Source organism: Bombina bombina, chromosome 6 (assembly GCF_027579735.1).
Source record: "Bombina bombina isolate aBomBom1 chromosome 6, aBomBom1.pri, whole genome shotgun sequence".
In the NCBI taxonomy this organism is placed as follows: domain Eukaryota; kingdom Metazoa; phylum Chordata; class Amphibia; order Anura; family Bombinatoridae; genus Bombina; species Bombina bombina.
Window position 1 is genome coordinate 619,157,511 of NC_069504.1, and position 15,860 is coordinate 619,173,370.

Here is a 15,860-nt window from a genome sequence, read left to right on the forward strand (position 1 = left end):
TTCAGTCAATGGAGTAACTGTCTGAAAGGCCTCTTCCAGAGACTCAAACCAGAACGCCGCAGCAGCAGTGACAGGCGCAATGCATGCAAGGGGCTGCAGGATAAAACCTTGTTGAATAAACATTTTCTTAAGGTAACCTAATTTTTTATCCATTGGATCTGAAAAAGCACAACTGTCCTCGACAGGGATAGTGGTACGCTTTGCTAAAGTAGAAACTGCTCCCTCCACCTTAGGGACCGTCTGCCATAAGTCCCGTGTGGTGGAGTCTATTGGAAACATTTTTCTAAAAATAGGAGGGGGGGAAAAAGGCACACCGGGTCTATCCCACTCCTTATTAATAATTTCTGTAAACCTTTTAGGTATTGGAAATACATCAGTACACACCGGCACTGCATAGTATTTATCCAGTCTACACAATTTCTCTGGCACTGCAATTGTGTCAGTCATTCAGAGCAGCTAACACCTCCCCAAGCATTACACGGAGGTTATCAAGCTTAAATTTAAAAGTAGAAATATCTGAATCAGGTTTCCCCGAATCAGAAATGTCACCCACAGACTGAAGCTCTCCTTCCTCAGCTTCTGCATATTGTGACGCAGTATCAGACATGGGCCTTAAAGCATCTGCGCGCTCTGTACTACGTCTAACCCCAGAGCTATCGCGCTTTTCTCTAAATTCAGGCAGTCTGGCTAATACCGCTGACAGGGTATTATCCATGATTGCCGCCATGTCCTGCAAAGTAATCGCTATGGGCGTCTTTGATGTACTTGGCGCCATTTTAGCGTGAGTCCCTAGAGAGGGTGTCAAAGGGTCCGACACGTGGGGAGAGTTAGTCGGCATAACTTCCCCCTCGTCAGAAACCTCTGGTGATACATTTTTTAAAGATAAAAGCTGATCTTTATTGTTTAAAGTGAAATCAATACATTTAGTACACATTCTCATATGGGGTTCCACCATGGCTTTTAAACATAATGAACAAGGAGTTTCCTCTATGTCAGACATGTTTATACAGACTAGCAATGAGACTAGCAAGCTTGGAAAACACTTTAAATCAAGTTAAACAAGCAATATAAAAAACGTTACTGTGCATTTAAGAGAAACAAATTTTGCTAAAATTTGAAATAACAGTGAAAAAAGGCAGTTAAACAAACAAAATTTTTACAGTGTATGTAACAAGTTAGCAGAGCATTGCACCCACTTGCAAATGGATGATTAACCCCTTAATACAAAAAACGGATTTACAAAATGAAAAAAATAAATTTTTAAACAGTCACAACTGCCACAGCTCCACTGTGGCTTTACCTTCCTCAATACACGACTTTTGAAGCCTTTTGAGCCCTTCAGAGATGTCCTATAGCATGCAGGGGACTGCTGAGGAAAGCTGAATGTCTCTGTCTGTAATTTTAACTGCGCAAAAAAGCGCTAAAATAGGCCCCTCCCACTCATATTACAACAGTGGAAAGCCTCAGGAAACTGTTTCTAGTCAAAAATCAAGCCAGCCATGTGGAAAAAACTAGGCCCCAATAAGTTTTATCACCAAAGCATATATAAAAATGATTAAACATGCCAGCAAACGTTTTATATTGCACATTAATCAGAGTATATACCTCTGATAGCAAGCCTGATACTAGTCGCTATTAAATCACTGTATTTAGGCTTAACTTACATTAATCCGGTATCAGCAGCATTTTCTAGCAAATTCCATCCCTAGAAAAATTAAAACGGCACATACCTTTTTGCAGGATACCCTGCACGCCATTCTCCCTCTGAAGTTACCTCACCCCTCAGACATATGTGAGAACAGCAGTGGATCTTAGTTACTTCTGCTAAGATCATAGAAAAACGCAGGCAGATTCTTCTTCTAAACGCTGCCTTAGATAAAATAGTACAACTCCGGTACCATTTAAAAACAATAAACTTTTGATTGAAGAAAAAACTAACTATATTACACCACTTTCCTCTTACTACCTCCAGCTATGTTGAGAGTTGCAAGAGAATGACTGGATATGGCAGTTAGAGGAGGAGCTATATAGCAGCTCTGCTGTGGGTGATCCTCTTGCAACTTCCTGTTGGGAAGGAGAATATCCCACAAGTAATGGATGATCCATGGACTGGATACACCTTACAAGAGAAATAATGCTAGTAGGGCATACTCACATATACTAAAGAGGAATGCAGACAATAGTCAAGTATATAAACTACTCTGTAATTGGTAAAATTGGTCTTGGTGAGTGGATTGATATTGCACCGAATAGGTAACACTGCCGAGGCCTCAGGCCACCAAACACCTCCAAGCGCATTAAGAGTACCACTCAGCAAGCTTTAATAGACCCCCTCTAAACTCAGCAAAATGGGGATACGACCTGAAGGAAGGGGAAAAGGTAAGGGGAAGCGACCAGCCCAGACAAGCAGGGCCAGAAAGGGAGAGTCTCGAGGGGGTCCCCTACAAAGTTAAAACACAATTTAAGCTTTCAGTAAAGACTTGGGATAGAGAGAGTGCATGGTAGGTGACCTGCAGAAGCAAGCTTGTAGATTAAGTAATAAAAGGGTTAAGGATATGTATCTTTGTCTTCCTCTCTAGGGCACCTCAAGCTAGGGTACAATAAATACACAGATTGAAAATGCAACAACACCACAAAAACGGAGTGTATGTCAAATATGTTGGAAATATTACACACAGTATTTGTTGGTGATGAGATTAGGCTTAGGTGACACAATAAAACGACACTCCACTTTGGGCTAGGGCCTCAAAGACATTAAAGCTGACGCAGCAGCTAACACTAAATGTCCTTGACCCTTGGGATCAGTGCGCAGCAAAAATCCACAGAGACAGTGGTCGTTGTTTAAAGATCCCAGAGAGCCATAAATTAAAAAGTAAAAATATTATGAGGATAGAATTAACTCGCTGGGACCTGTGCTGTGTGGACTCAGGGTGTTAATGGAAGTCTTTTTAGGTCTCACACACGGCAGAGCCTTTCGTGTATGTCAAGTTTATATTTTCACTTTTGCCAGTCCCCCTAATCCTCTTCAGCCTATCAAGCGTATGCAGAGGGAATATCTCAAGCCCTCAGTTGTTCCAGTTAGTAGGGAGTGTAGGGAACCTGTATTGGAGCAGTAATAGCTGAGCCTGTGTATGGAAGGCTTACATGTTAAATTTACTCTTATAGGCAAATTATAAAAATATATTTCCTAGATAAAACAAGTGACATGCATGAAATCAAAATTCTGAAAAACTCACATTTTAATATACAGGAATGAAAAGTACAGCAGTTTTACAATACAGGAAAATTTAACAAATACTATATAAACATCCTATTTACATAGAAAAACACTGAACACAATAGCCTTTACACAAAGATAAATAATTATTGCCTAAAAAGTCCATACCTACCCGCTCATGACAGAATACAGAAAGCAGGATGGCTGGATACAAAGTCTATTGGTTTAAATTAATAAACTGCTCATCTGTTTTTATATCAGCTCATGTAAAATTTAAACACTTTTGTGCTTGCTATAATACATTAAGGGAGAAATGATATGTAATCTTTTAAATTAAATTTCAGAAACCACAATTTGGTTTATCATCATAAATTAAAAAACAAACAAAAAACAAACAAAACATCATGGTAAATATCTTTAAATACAATAGTTTTATTCTTTGATTTTTAACAAAGTAGGTGTTTGAGTGGAGAGCCCCATTGCTTTAAGGGGTTAAATAACACAATGAAGAAAAAATCTACAGTAAATGCCTCTTTAAGGCCAAACAGTTTATCTGCTCGTTATCCTACATTACAGCATTATAAGGTTATTACAGCCCGTCTGTTTAACTTTAATCATAATATTAATAAAAGACAGACATTTCTGGAAAAGATTCACAAAAATAAAATATGTAATGATATGAGAAAGATTTTCATGTGGAACATATATGCATTTCTGACATACAAAGCCAAACACTGGAATCCTCTACTTAAATAATAAAACGTTTACCACTTAGAAGGGTGTTAAAAGGATATTAAACAGCAATGTACTGTTTAACAACATGAGGTACAAATATTACATTTATTTATGTGCTGTTCTTGATAAGCTATTTTGGTTCTGTTTCTTTCTGTATGGAAATTATAATACCATGATTGTATACTCTTAAATAGCAGGATACTGTTCATGGCTCTCCACGCAGCTCATGGTCTTCCTCAGTTTGTGTGATGGTGCTCTCTTAGTCTAGAACTTTTACATATACTAATTAAACAAGGAGCAGGAACCTAAAATATTTTCTTTTATGGTTAAGATAGAGAATACAATTTTTAAAAAAGTTTCTGATTGACTTCCATCATCAAATTTGCATTGTTCCTATGTTATTCTTTGTTGAATAGATATCTAGATAGGAAGCGCACACGTCTGGTATACTACAGGACAGGAAATAGTGCTGCCATCTAGTGCTCTTGCTAATGTATAACATTGCAAAACTGCTGTCATATAGTGCTGCAGACACGTGCACTCACTTGAACTTACCTTCCTGCGTTTTAACAAAGGATAACTAGAAAACGAAGAACATTTGATAATAGAAGTAAATTGGAAAGTTGTTAAATTGTATGTTCCGTCTGAATCATGAAAGAAAATGTTTAGGTTTTAAGTCTCTTTAAAGTGACGGTAAACAGTTATATTCCCATTGTAGTTTAAACCGCAAATTGGTTACCGTAATCTGTGGTAAGGTTGATAATAATATCAGGATTAGCTTGTTTAGCAAAAGGGAATTCTCTTCCATTTAATACTCAATTCTGTGACAGATCAAAGTTTCTGATAGGTTTGTTATAACAATGCTAATGAGGGGTGGGGTTTTATAAGACAACTTAAGTCCCACTGTTGCTAGATACCTTTGTAATGTTTTCAAGACTCATTAGAAATGATCCATACTATATAAGTTATAGCAAATGTTTAGCTTACACAATTAAATACAGCTTTAAATTACTCAGACTGTAAAATACATCTGAAAGGCACTCAAAGGTTTCTGCAAGTGCACAGACAAAACGCATATGTGAATCCTCATAGCAATACACAAGGCTTCTTGTTAATTGTATGTGCAAAAAAAAAAAAATGTCTTTCCATAATTATTTATATTAGCACAATCATAATAGTGTGTGCTAACCTTTAAAACAAAAATCCAAACTGTGGCATATGTGTAACCAGCTTTTAGAGAATGTTCAATAAAAACTTGTCTTGAGTTCTTTAATCTAAATTTCAGGACTCATAACAGACACAAATTCATAACCTTACAGTTTAATCTAACAGTCATTTACTGGATTATTTTTCTGGAGACATATTACATTAATGGAGTTGATTATAAATTATCTTGTCAAGAGTCACTGAAAATGTTTCTGAATTTACAGGTTAGCAGTTAAAGCATTTGAAGCTACATAAATGAATTCAGTCCAACAGTTTACTCTGCAAATATCGAATAGAAAAACAATGTATACTTAATAAATAAAGTACATAATTAGTTTACAATAACAGTTGATTGTGGTAGCTGTATATTGGAGAGTAGTCTTATGAAAAGGTTACAAAAGGTTTTTCTGGCAGTGAAAGACATGCTAGCCAACTATAGAATTTTCCAGGTACAAATCTAGTATATAGACTTTAGCTGCAAAAACATAAGGAAATAAAGTGCAGAGGTTACAAATCTTCTGATAGAGCACCTTTTTTTCAAACCTGTCATCAGGCCTCCCTAACAGGCCAGAGTTTTACGATTACCTTGGGTGAAAGCAGGTAAAATAACCATGTTTTACTAATCAGCTGATTATTTCACCTGTGCCCAAGTTCAGATATCCTCAAAATCTGACCTGTTAGGGAGGCCTGAAGACAGGTTTGAAAACCAGTGCGATAGATAATTGTTGAGTTTACATTAGCTTTACAAAAAACAAACTTTCAATGATAATATATATCATTTTCTTCCACATTTGTGCAGAGACAGGCATTGCAGTTTATGAACATTTAGTGTATGGTGACTAATCATACTTCCAAATACTCCATATTAAAGGTGCATTGAAATCCTTGATTTCAATTACAAACCTGTACACCAATAAATAAGAAAAGTTTTCAGTAAACTAAAATGTAAATATACAAAAGCCACATAAATGTATATGCCTGGACCACTTTTAAAAATAGCTAGACATTCATACCTTGCCCTTTAGGAAGAATATAAGCGATCTTGTAGATACCACTAATAAAGCACAATTTAGTGCAATCTAATACAAGGTGGGAAACAAGATAAAATAGCAACATTAGAAAAATCAAATATCTGTACGTACCTATGTAAGGTTGTATTCTGCCAGAGAAGTTTACAAAAATACTGAGAGAGAGGGATTTAATAGTAAAATAAGTTTTAAAGCATTTAATTTTTTTTTTTTTTTACTTATGTACACTGAAATTGAAAATTCCTATATTTACATATTCATACAGTTTGTTTTCTGAGGGTCCCAGGACAGCAAGAAAATCTCTCAAAATGTCTGAAAAGTGATTATCCTATATTGGTCTTCGAAGTTACAGAAAGGAGCTATCTTTGCCTATAACCCCTACTCCTCCTTGCAACCATTTTTTATGTTGAGTATGCAGGCAACTATTGCAGAGATAGCACTGAACTATAAGTACATTTAGCAGTGTTGAGTGCAAAGGCAATGGGTTAAATGTCTCAGCCATGTAAACTGCATCAGGATACATATTATTGAATATGAAATGTTTTATCACCAGCTCCTTCAAAAATTAATTTATATGTTTTAAATTCATAAAACCAAAGAAAAAAGTGGGGTTGGCTCACCTGAACCATTACAAAAGTGTTGCAAGTGTGTGTGGGGTAAAACAAAAAAGACTGATCAAAACCATTCTGTCTTGGCACAAGTGCTGGAAATCTTCCTCATGGTAGCTGTATCTAAGTTGGGAGTCCATAACCATCTAATCTTCAATGAGTTGAATGAATGGTCTATAGCAGCAAGATGCAAGTTGTTATAATTGATCTCCTTAGAGTTTTCAGAACTGTATGAAATCAAGTCTCCCTTATGTTTTTCTCACACTCCAGTTGAAATCAGTGTTTTTTTGATCCAATGACCTGTCCATTGGAGATTTTGATTCATGTGGGGATCTTGGCTTTGGGGGAGAACGAGGGTCAGACAAAGATGAAGACTGATGAGGACCTTTATAATCACCAGGCTTTTCTGTATGAAATGAGCGATAGTGGTCAGAAGGCCCTTGACCATGGTAGCCCATGGGTGGTCTGTGATCAGACCCCATTCTTCTGTAGTCCTGTTGGTGGTAACCCTGGGGACGGAATTCATCAGATCGTCTTCGCTTGTTATCATGATGATGCCTATAGAGAGAAAAAAACATTTATACAAAAATGCATATGCTTGAAGAGAACATATTTGCATTTGAAACAGATATTTGTATAGATAGGGCTTTCTTGGAAAAGGAAGAGAACTTGGCAAGTCTCAAAACGCCTCTGTTTAAAATTCTGTATCTGTTACATAGCATAAAACACAAATATTTCAAATGATCCAAAAATAACTTAACAGGCATTAATAAGCAACTTAATTTAAATTATTTATCTTTTATTTAAAACATACAAGAGTTTCTTTGCTAATTGAAACAAAGTCCATAAAAAGTTCAAGTGTCTATTCCTGTTACTTCTAGCATTTGTATTGATGAGAAGAGGATCAGTTTCCTTGAGCACACCCGTAATCTAGTGTGGGTTCAAATATACAGTCCTGGCCAAAAGTTTTAAGAATGACACAAATATTAATTTTCACAGTGTCTGCTGCCTCAGTTTTTATAATGGCAATTTGCATATACTCCAGAATGTTATGAAGAGTGATCAGATCAAATGCAAGTAATTGCAAAGTCCCTCTTTGCCATGAAAATGAGCTTAATCCCCCCAAAAAACATTTCCACTGCATTTCAGCAATGTCACAAAAGGACCAGCTGACATCATGTCAGTGATTCTCTCGTTAACACAGGTGTCAGTGTTGACAAGGCTGGAGACCACTCTGTCATGCTGATTGAGTTAGAATAACAGACTGGAAGCTTTAAAAGGAGGGTGGTGCTTGAAATCTTTGTTCTTCCTCTGTTCACCATGGTTACCTGCAAGAGAACTAAAAAAAAATGCTTTTAGATTGCACCTAAATCAGCCATTTATCGGATCATCAAGAACTTCAAGAAGAGAGGTTAAATTGTTTTGAAGAAGGCTTCAGGGCACCCAATAAAGTCCAGCAAGCTCCAGGAACGTCACCTAAAGTTGATTCAGGGATCAGGGCGCCATCAGTGCAGAGCTTGCTCAGTATGAGTGCATCTGCACGTACAGTGAGGCATTGGCATCTATTTATCAAGCCGTCAACTTACCTGCATTCGACGGCACCAATACGCTTGCCTAAGATCGCCTAACATCGCTGCCGCGGACCTGAATACGCTCTCCAAAGTTACCAAAAAAGCTGTCAAAAAGCCGCGCACCAAGTACGGGGCGATGAGCAGCGGACTGTTGTTAACTAACAGTCATCGATCTCGCTGCTCTCCGGCTTTTTCACAGCTTTATTGGTAAGCTGTCACTAAACACCCACACTATGCTATACTGTTTACCTCCTAAACCACCGCTCCCAGAACCCACCACAACTCTAATAAATGTTTAACCCCTAAACCGCCACTCCCAGAGCCCACTGCCACCTACATTATATTTATTAACCCCTAATCTGCCCCCCCACATTATATTTATTAACCCCTAATCTGCCACCCCCTACACTGCTGCCACCTACATTATATTTATTAACCCCTTAATCTGCCCCCCACACCGCCGCCAGCTACATTATATTTATTAACCCCTAATCTGCCACCCCCTACACCGCCACTATATGTCCAGCAGTCTCATATGCCAGACGGATGATACTCTTCAGCCAAAAAGAAAGAGAGGTAGCCGTAGCTTTCTGACCCCTATGCTTTCCAGAAAAAAACAATAAATAAAGAAGATGATTGATGAAATTCTTTAGTCGCCTGCAAGTAAAACTTCAGGGCACGGACCACGTCCAAGTTATGCAACAAACGCTCCTTCTTAGAAGAAGGATTAGGACACAATGAAGGAACAACAATTTCCTGATTAATATTCTTATTAGAAACAACCTTAGGAAGAAAACCAGGTTTGGTACGTAAAACCACCTTATCAGAATGAAAAATAAGATGAGAGTCACATCGTAACGCTGAAAGCTCTGAAACTCTACGAGCAGAAGAAATAGCAACCAAAAATAAAACCTTCCAAGATAACAACTTAATATCTATGGAAAGCATGGGTTCAAACGGAACCCCTTGAAGAACATTAAGAACTAAATTCAAACTCCAGGGTGGATCAATTGGTCTAAACACAGGCTTGATTCTGGTCAGAGCCTGACAAAAAGACTGAACGTCTGGAACATCTGCCAAACGCTTGTGTAGTAAAATCGACAAAGCAGAAATTTGTCCCATTAAGGAACTTGCCGATAACCCCTTCTCCAATCTTTCTTGGAGAAAAGATAAAATCCTGGGAATCCTAACTCTACTCCATGAGTAGCCCTTGGATTCGCACCAATAAAAATATTTACGCCATATCATATGTTAGATCTTTCTAGTGACAGGCTTACGTGTCTGAATCAAAGTATCAATGACCGAATCAGAGAACCCCCGCTTAGATAAAATCAAGCGTTCAATCTCCAAGCAGTCAGCTGCAGAGAAACTAGATTCGGATGTTGGAAGGGTCCCTGAATGAGAAGGTCCTGCCTCAATGGAAGCTTCCACGGTGGCAGAGAGGACATGTCCACTAGATCAGCATACCAAGTCCTGCGAGGCCATGCAGGCGCGATTAGAATTACCGAAGCCCACTACTGTTTGATCCGTGCAATCACCCGGGGAAGGAGAGCAAACGGTGGAAACACATAAGCTAGGTTGAACTGCCAAGGCATCTATCAGTTCGGCCTGAGGATCCCTTGACCTGGATCCGTATCTTGGGAGCTTGGCATTCTGACGAGACGCCATCAGATACAACTCCGATCTGCCCCATCTGAGAATCAGAGTGGCAAAGACCTCCGGATGGAGTTGCCACTCCCCCGGATGAAACGTCTGTCTGCTTAAAAAGTCTGCTTCCCAGTTGTCCACTCCTGGGATGTAGATTGCTGACAGATAACAAGAGTGAGCCTCCGCCCATCAAATTATCTTGGATACTTATGTCATCGCTAAGGAACTCCTTGTTCCTCCCTGATGATTGATGTAAGCCACAGTCGTGATGTTGTCCGACTGAAAACGGATTAATTTGGCCGAAGCCAACTGAGGCCAAGCCTGAAGCGCATTGAATATCGCTCTCAATTCCAGAATATTGATTGGAAGTAGAGACTCCGACTGAGTCCGCACACCCTGAGCCTTCAGGGAATTCCAGAATGACCCCAACCTAGTAGACTGGCGTCCGTTGTCACTATAACCCATGATGGTCTGCGGAAGCACGTCCCTTGGGACAGATGATCCGGCGACAACCACCAAAGAAGAGAGTCTCTTGTCTCCTGGTCTAAATCTGAGGAGACAAATTTGCATAATATCCATTCCACTGCCTGAGCATGCTCAGTTGTAGCGGTCTGAGATGAAAACGAGCAAACGGAATGATGTCCATTGCCGCCACCATCAATCCAATTACCTCCATACACTAAGCCACTGATGGCCGAGGATTGGACTGAAGGGCTCGGCATGTATTCAGAATCTTTACCTTTCTGACCTCCATCAAGAACATTTTCATGGATATGGAATCTATTAGAGTTCCCAAGAAGGGAACCCTTGTCTGTGGAATTAGTGAACTCTTTTCTAGATTCACCTTCCACCCGTGAGTCCTCAGAAAAGACAGAACCATGTCTGTATGAGAGTTTGTCAGATGGTAAGACGACGCCTGGATCAGAATATCGTCCAGATAAGGTGCCACTGCAATTCCCCGCAGTCTGAGAACCGCCAGAAGTGGCCCTAGAACCTTTGTGAAGATCCTGGGTGCTGTGGCCAACCCAAAGGGAAGAGCCACAAACTGAAAATGTTTGTCCAGAAAGGCAAACCTTAGGAACTGGTGATGATCTTTGTGGATAGGAATATGAAGATATGCATCCTTCATGTCCATGGTAGTCATATATTGACCCTCCTGGATCAATGGCAGAATTGTTCGAATAGTCTCCATCTTGAAGGATGGGACTCTGAGAAACTTTTTAGATCTAAAATAGGTTGAAATGTGCCCTCTTTTTGGGGAACCACGAAAAGATTTGAGTAAAACCCCTGCCCCTGTTCCAGTATTGGAACGGGACGAATTACTCCCATAGTAGAAAGGTCTTTTACACAACGTAAGAACGCCTCTCTTTTTATCTGGTCTACAGACAATGGTGAAAGAAGTAACCTCCCCCTTGGGAGAGAATTTTTGAATTCCAGTTGATACCCTTGGGACACTATTTCCAGTGTCCAAGGGTCCTGAACATCTCTTACCCAAGCCTAGGCAAAGAGAGAAAGTCTGCCCCCTACAAGAGCCGGTCCCTGATCGGGGGCCGCCCCTTCATGCTGTCTTGGTAGCAGCAGCGGGCTTCTTGGGTTGTTTACCCTTGTTCCAAGTCTGGTTGGGTCTCCAGACGGACTTGGCCTGAGCAAAATTCCCTTCCTGTTTAGCGGAAGAAGAGGGTACTCCTTTGAAGTTCCGAAAGGAACGAAAAACAGAATTTATGCTTACCTGATAAATTACTTTCTCCAACGGTGTGTCCGGTCCACGGCGTCATCCTTACTTGTGGGATATTCTCTTCCTCAACAAGAAATGGCAAAGAGTTCCAGCAAAGCTGGCCACATAGTCCCTCCTAGGCTCCGCCCACCCCAGTCATTCGACCGACGGACAGGAGGAAATATATATAGGAGAAACCATATGGTACCGTGGTGACTGTAGTTAGAGAAAATAATTCATCAGACCTGATTAAAAAACCAGGGCGGGCCGTGGACCGGACACACCGTTGGAGAAAGTAATTTATCAGGTAAGCATAAATTCTGTTTTCTCCAACATAGGTGTGTCCGGTCCACGGCGTCATCCTTACTTGTGGGAACCAATACCAAAGCTTTAGGACACGGATGAAGGGAGGGAGCAAATCAGGTTACCTAAACGGAAGGCACCACAGCTTGCAAAACCTTTCTCCCAAAAATAGCCTCCGAAGAAGCAAAAGTATCAAATTTGTAAAATTTGGCAAAAGTGTGCAGTGAAGACCAAGTCGCTGCCTTACATATCTGGTCAACAGAAGCCTCGTTCTTGAAGGCCCATGTGGAAGCCACAGCCCTAATGGAGTGAGCTGTGATTCTTTCAGGAGGCTGCCGTCCGGCAGTCTCATAAGCCAATCGGATGATGCTTTTAAGCCAAAAGGAAAGAGAGGTAGAAGTCGCTTTTTGACCTCTCCTTTTACCAGAATAAACAACAAACAAGGAAGATGTTTGTCTGAAATCTTTTGTAGCCTCTAAATAGAATTTTAGAGCACGGACTACGTCCAAATTGTGTAACAAACGTTCCTTCTTTGAAACTGGATTCGGACACAAAGAAGGTACAACTATCTCCTGGTTAATATTTTTGTTAGAAACAACCTTAGGAAGAAAACCAGGCTTAGTACGCAAAACCACCTTATCTGCATGGAACACCAGATAGGGCGGAGAACACTGCAGAGCAGATAACTCTGAAACTCTTCTAGCAGAAGAAATTGTAACCAAAAACAAAACTTTCCAAGATAGTAACTTAATATCTATGGAATGTAAAGGTTCAAACGGAACCCCCTTGAAGAACTGAAAGAACTAGATTTAGACTCCAGGGAGGAGTCAAAGGTCTGTAAACAGGCTTGATCCTAACCAGAGCCTGAACAAATGCTTGAACATCTGGCACAGCTGCCAGTCTTTTGTGTAGTAAGACAGATAAAGCAGAGATCTGTCCCTTTAGAGAACTTGCAGATAATCCTTTCTCCAAACCTTCTTGTAGAAAGGAGAGAATCCTAGGAATCTTTATCTTATTCCATGGGAATCCTTTGGATTCACACCAACAGATATATTTCTTCCATATTTTATGGTAAATTTTTCTAGTTACCGGTTTTCTGGCCTGAACCAGAGTATCTATCACAGAATCTGAAAACCCACGCTTCGATAGAATCAAGCGTTCAATCTCCAAGCCGTCAGCTGGAGGGAGACCAGATTTGGATGTTCGAATGGACCCTGAACAAGAAGGTCCTGTCTCAAAGGTAGCTTCCATGGTGGAGCCGATGACATATTCACCAGGTCTGCATACCAAGTCCTGCGTGGCCACGCAGGAGCTATCAAGATCACCGAGGCCCTCTCCTGATTGATCCTGGCTATCAGCCTGGGAATGAGAGGAAACGGTGGAAATACATAAGCTAGGTTGAAGGTCCAAGGTGCTACTAGTGCATCTACTAGAGTCGCCTTGGGATCCCTGGATCTGGACCCGTAGCAAGGAACCTTGAAGTTCTGACGAGACGCCATCAGATCCATGTCTGGAATGCCCCATAATTGAGTTATTTGGGCAAAGATCTCCGGATGGAGTTCCCACTCCCCCGGATGGAATGTCTGACGACTCAGAAAATCCGCCTCCCAGTTTTCCACTCCTGGGATGTGGATCGCAGACAGGTGGCAGGAGTGATCCTCCGCCCATTGAATTATTTTGGTCACTTCTTTCATCGCCAGGGAACTCCTTGTTCCCCCCTGATGATTGATATATGCAACGGTCGTCATGTTGTCTGATTGGAACCTTATGAATCTGGCCTTTGCTAGTTGAGGCCAAGCCCTGAGAGCATTGAGTATCGCTCTCAGTTCCAGAATGTTTATCGGGAGAAGAGACTCTTCCCGAGACCATAGACCCTGAGCTTTCAGGGATTCCCAGACTGCGCCCCAGCCCACTAGACTGGCGTCGGTCGTGACAATGACCCACTCTGGTCTGCGGAAGCTCATTCCCTGGGACAGATGGTCCAGGGTCAGCCACCAACGGAGTGAATCTCTGGTCTTTTGATCTACTTGAATCATTGGAGACAAGTCTGTATAATCCCCATTCCACTGTTTGAGCATGCACAGTTGTAATGGTCTTAGATGAATTCGTGCAAAAGGAAGTATGTCCATTGTTGCAACCATCAACCCTACTACTTCCATGCACTGCGCTATGGAAGGACGAGGAACAGAATGAAGCACTTGACAAGAGCTTAGAAGTTTTGATTTTCTGACCTCTGTCAGAAAAATCCTCATTTCTAAGGAATCTATTATTGTTCCCAAGAAGGGAACTCTTGTTGACGGAGACAGAGAACTCTTTTCTATGTTCACTTTCCATCCGTGTGATCTGAGAAAGGCTAGAACGATGTCCGTATGAGCCTTTGCTTTTGACAGGGACAACGCTTGTATTAGAATGTCGTCCAAGTAAGGTACTACTGCAATGCCCCTCGGTCTTAGAAACGCTAGAAGGGACCCTAGCAACTTTGTGAAAATCCTTGGTGCAGTGGCTAACCCGAATGGGAGAGCCACAAACTGGTAATGCTTGTCCAGAAAAGCGAACCTTAGAAACTGATGATGTTCTTTGTGGATAGGAATATGTAGGTACGCATCCTTTAGATCCACGGTAGCCATAAAATGACTTTCCTGGATAGTGGGTAGAATCGTTCGAATGGTTTCCATCTTGAATGATGGTACCCTGAGAAATTTGTTTAGGATCTTCAAATCCAAAATTGGTCTGAAAGTTCCCTCTTTTTTGGGAACTACGAAGAGATTGGAATAAAATCCCATTCCTTGTTCCTTTATTGGAACTGGGTGTATCACTCCCATCTTTAACAGGTCTTCTACACAATGTAAGAATGCCTGTCTCTTTATTTGGTTTGAGGATAAGTGAGACATGTGGAACCTTCCCCTTGGGGGTAGTTCCTTGAATTCCAGGAGATAACCCTGAGAAACTATTTCTAGCGCCCAGGGATCCTGAACATCTCTTGCCCAAGCCTGAGCAAAGAGAGAGAGAGTCTGCCCCCCACTAGATCCGGTCCCGGATCGGGGGCTACTCCTTCATGCTGTTTTGTTAGCAGCGGCAGGCTTCTTGGCCTGCTTACCCTTGTTCCAGCCTTGCATCGGTTTCCAGGCTGGTTTGGGTTGTGAGGCATTACCCTCTTGCTTAGAGGATGCAGAATTAGAGGCTGGTCCGTTCCTGAAATTACGAAAGGGACAAAAATTAGACTTATTTTTAGCCTTGAAAGACCTATCTTGTGGAAGGGCGTGGCCCTTTCCCCCAGTGATGTCTGAAATAATCTCTTTCAATTCTGGTCCAAATAGAGTTTTACCTTTGAAAGGGATGTTAAGCAATTTTGTCTTGGATGACACATCCGCTGACCAAGACTTTAGCCAAAGCGCTCTGCGCGCCACGATAGCAAACCCTGAATTTTTCGCCGCTAATCTAGCTAATTGCAAAGCGGCATCTAAAATAAAAGAGTTAGCCAATTTAAGTGCGTGAACTCTGTCCATAACCTCCTCATATGGAGTCTCTCTACTGAGCAACTTATCTAGTTCCTCGAACCAGAAACACGCTGCTGTAGTGACAGAAACAATGCACGAAATTGGTTGTAGAAGGTAACCTTGCTGTACAAAAATCTTTTTAAGCAGACCCTCAAATTTTTTATCCATAGGATCTTTGAAAGCACAACTATCTTCGATAGGAATAGTAGTGCGTTTGTTTAGAGTAGAAACTGCCCCCTCGACCTTAGGGACTGTCTGCCATAAGTCCTTTCTGGGGTCGACCATAGGAAATAACAGAATTTATGTTTACCTGATAAATTACTTTCTCCAACGG

General features: G+C 40.9%; 1 protein-coding gene across 4 annotated transcripts in view; it reads right to left on the bottom strand.

Moving 5' to 3' along the window:
* Positions 1 to 3,221: 3,221 nt before the first annotated feature.
* CHD2 (chromodomain helicase DNA binding protein 2) overlaps positions 3,222 to 15,860 on the bottom strand; it is a 1,035,232-nt gene continuing 1,022,593 nt past the window's right edge. For all 4 annotated transcript variants that reach the window (XM_053717628.1, XM_053717629.1, XM_053717630.1 and 1 more), the window contains one exon: positions 3,222 to 7,352. In XM_053717628.1, coding sequence (XP_053573603.1) covers positions 7,043 to 7,352 — 310 coding nt within the window. In that variant the 3' untranslated portion in view covers positions 3,222 to 7,042. The remainder of the gene's footprint in view (positions 7,353 to 15,860) is intronic.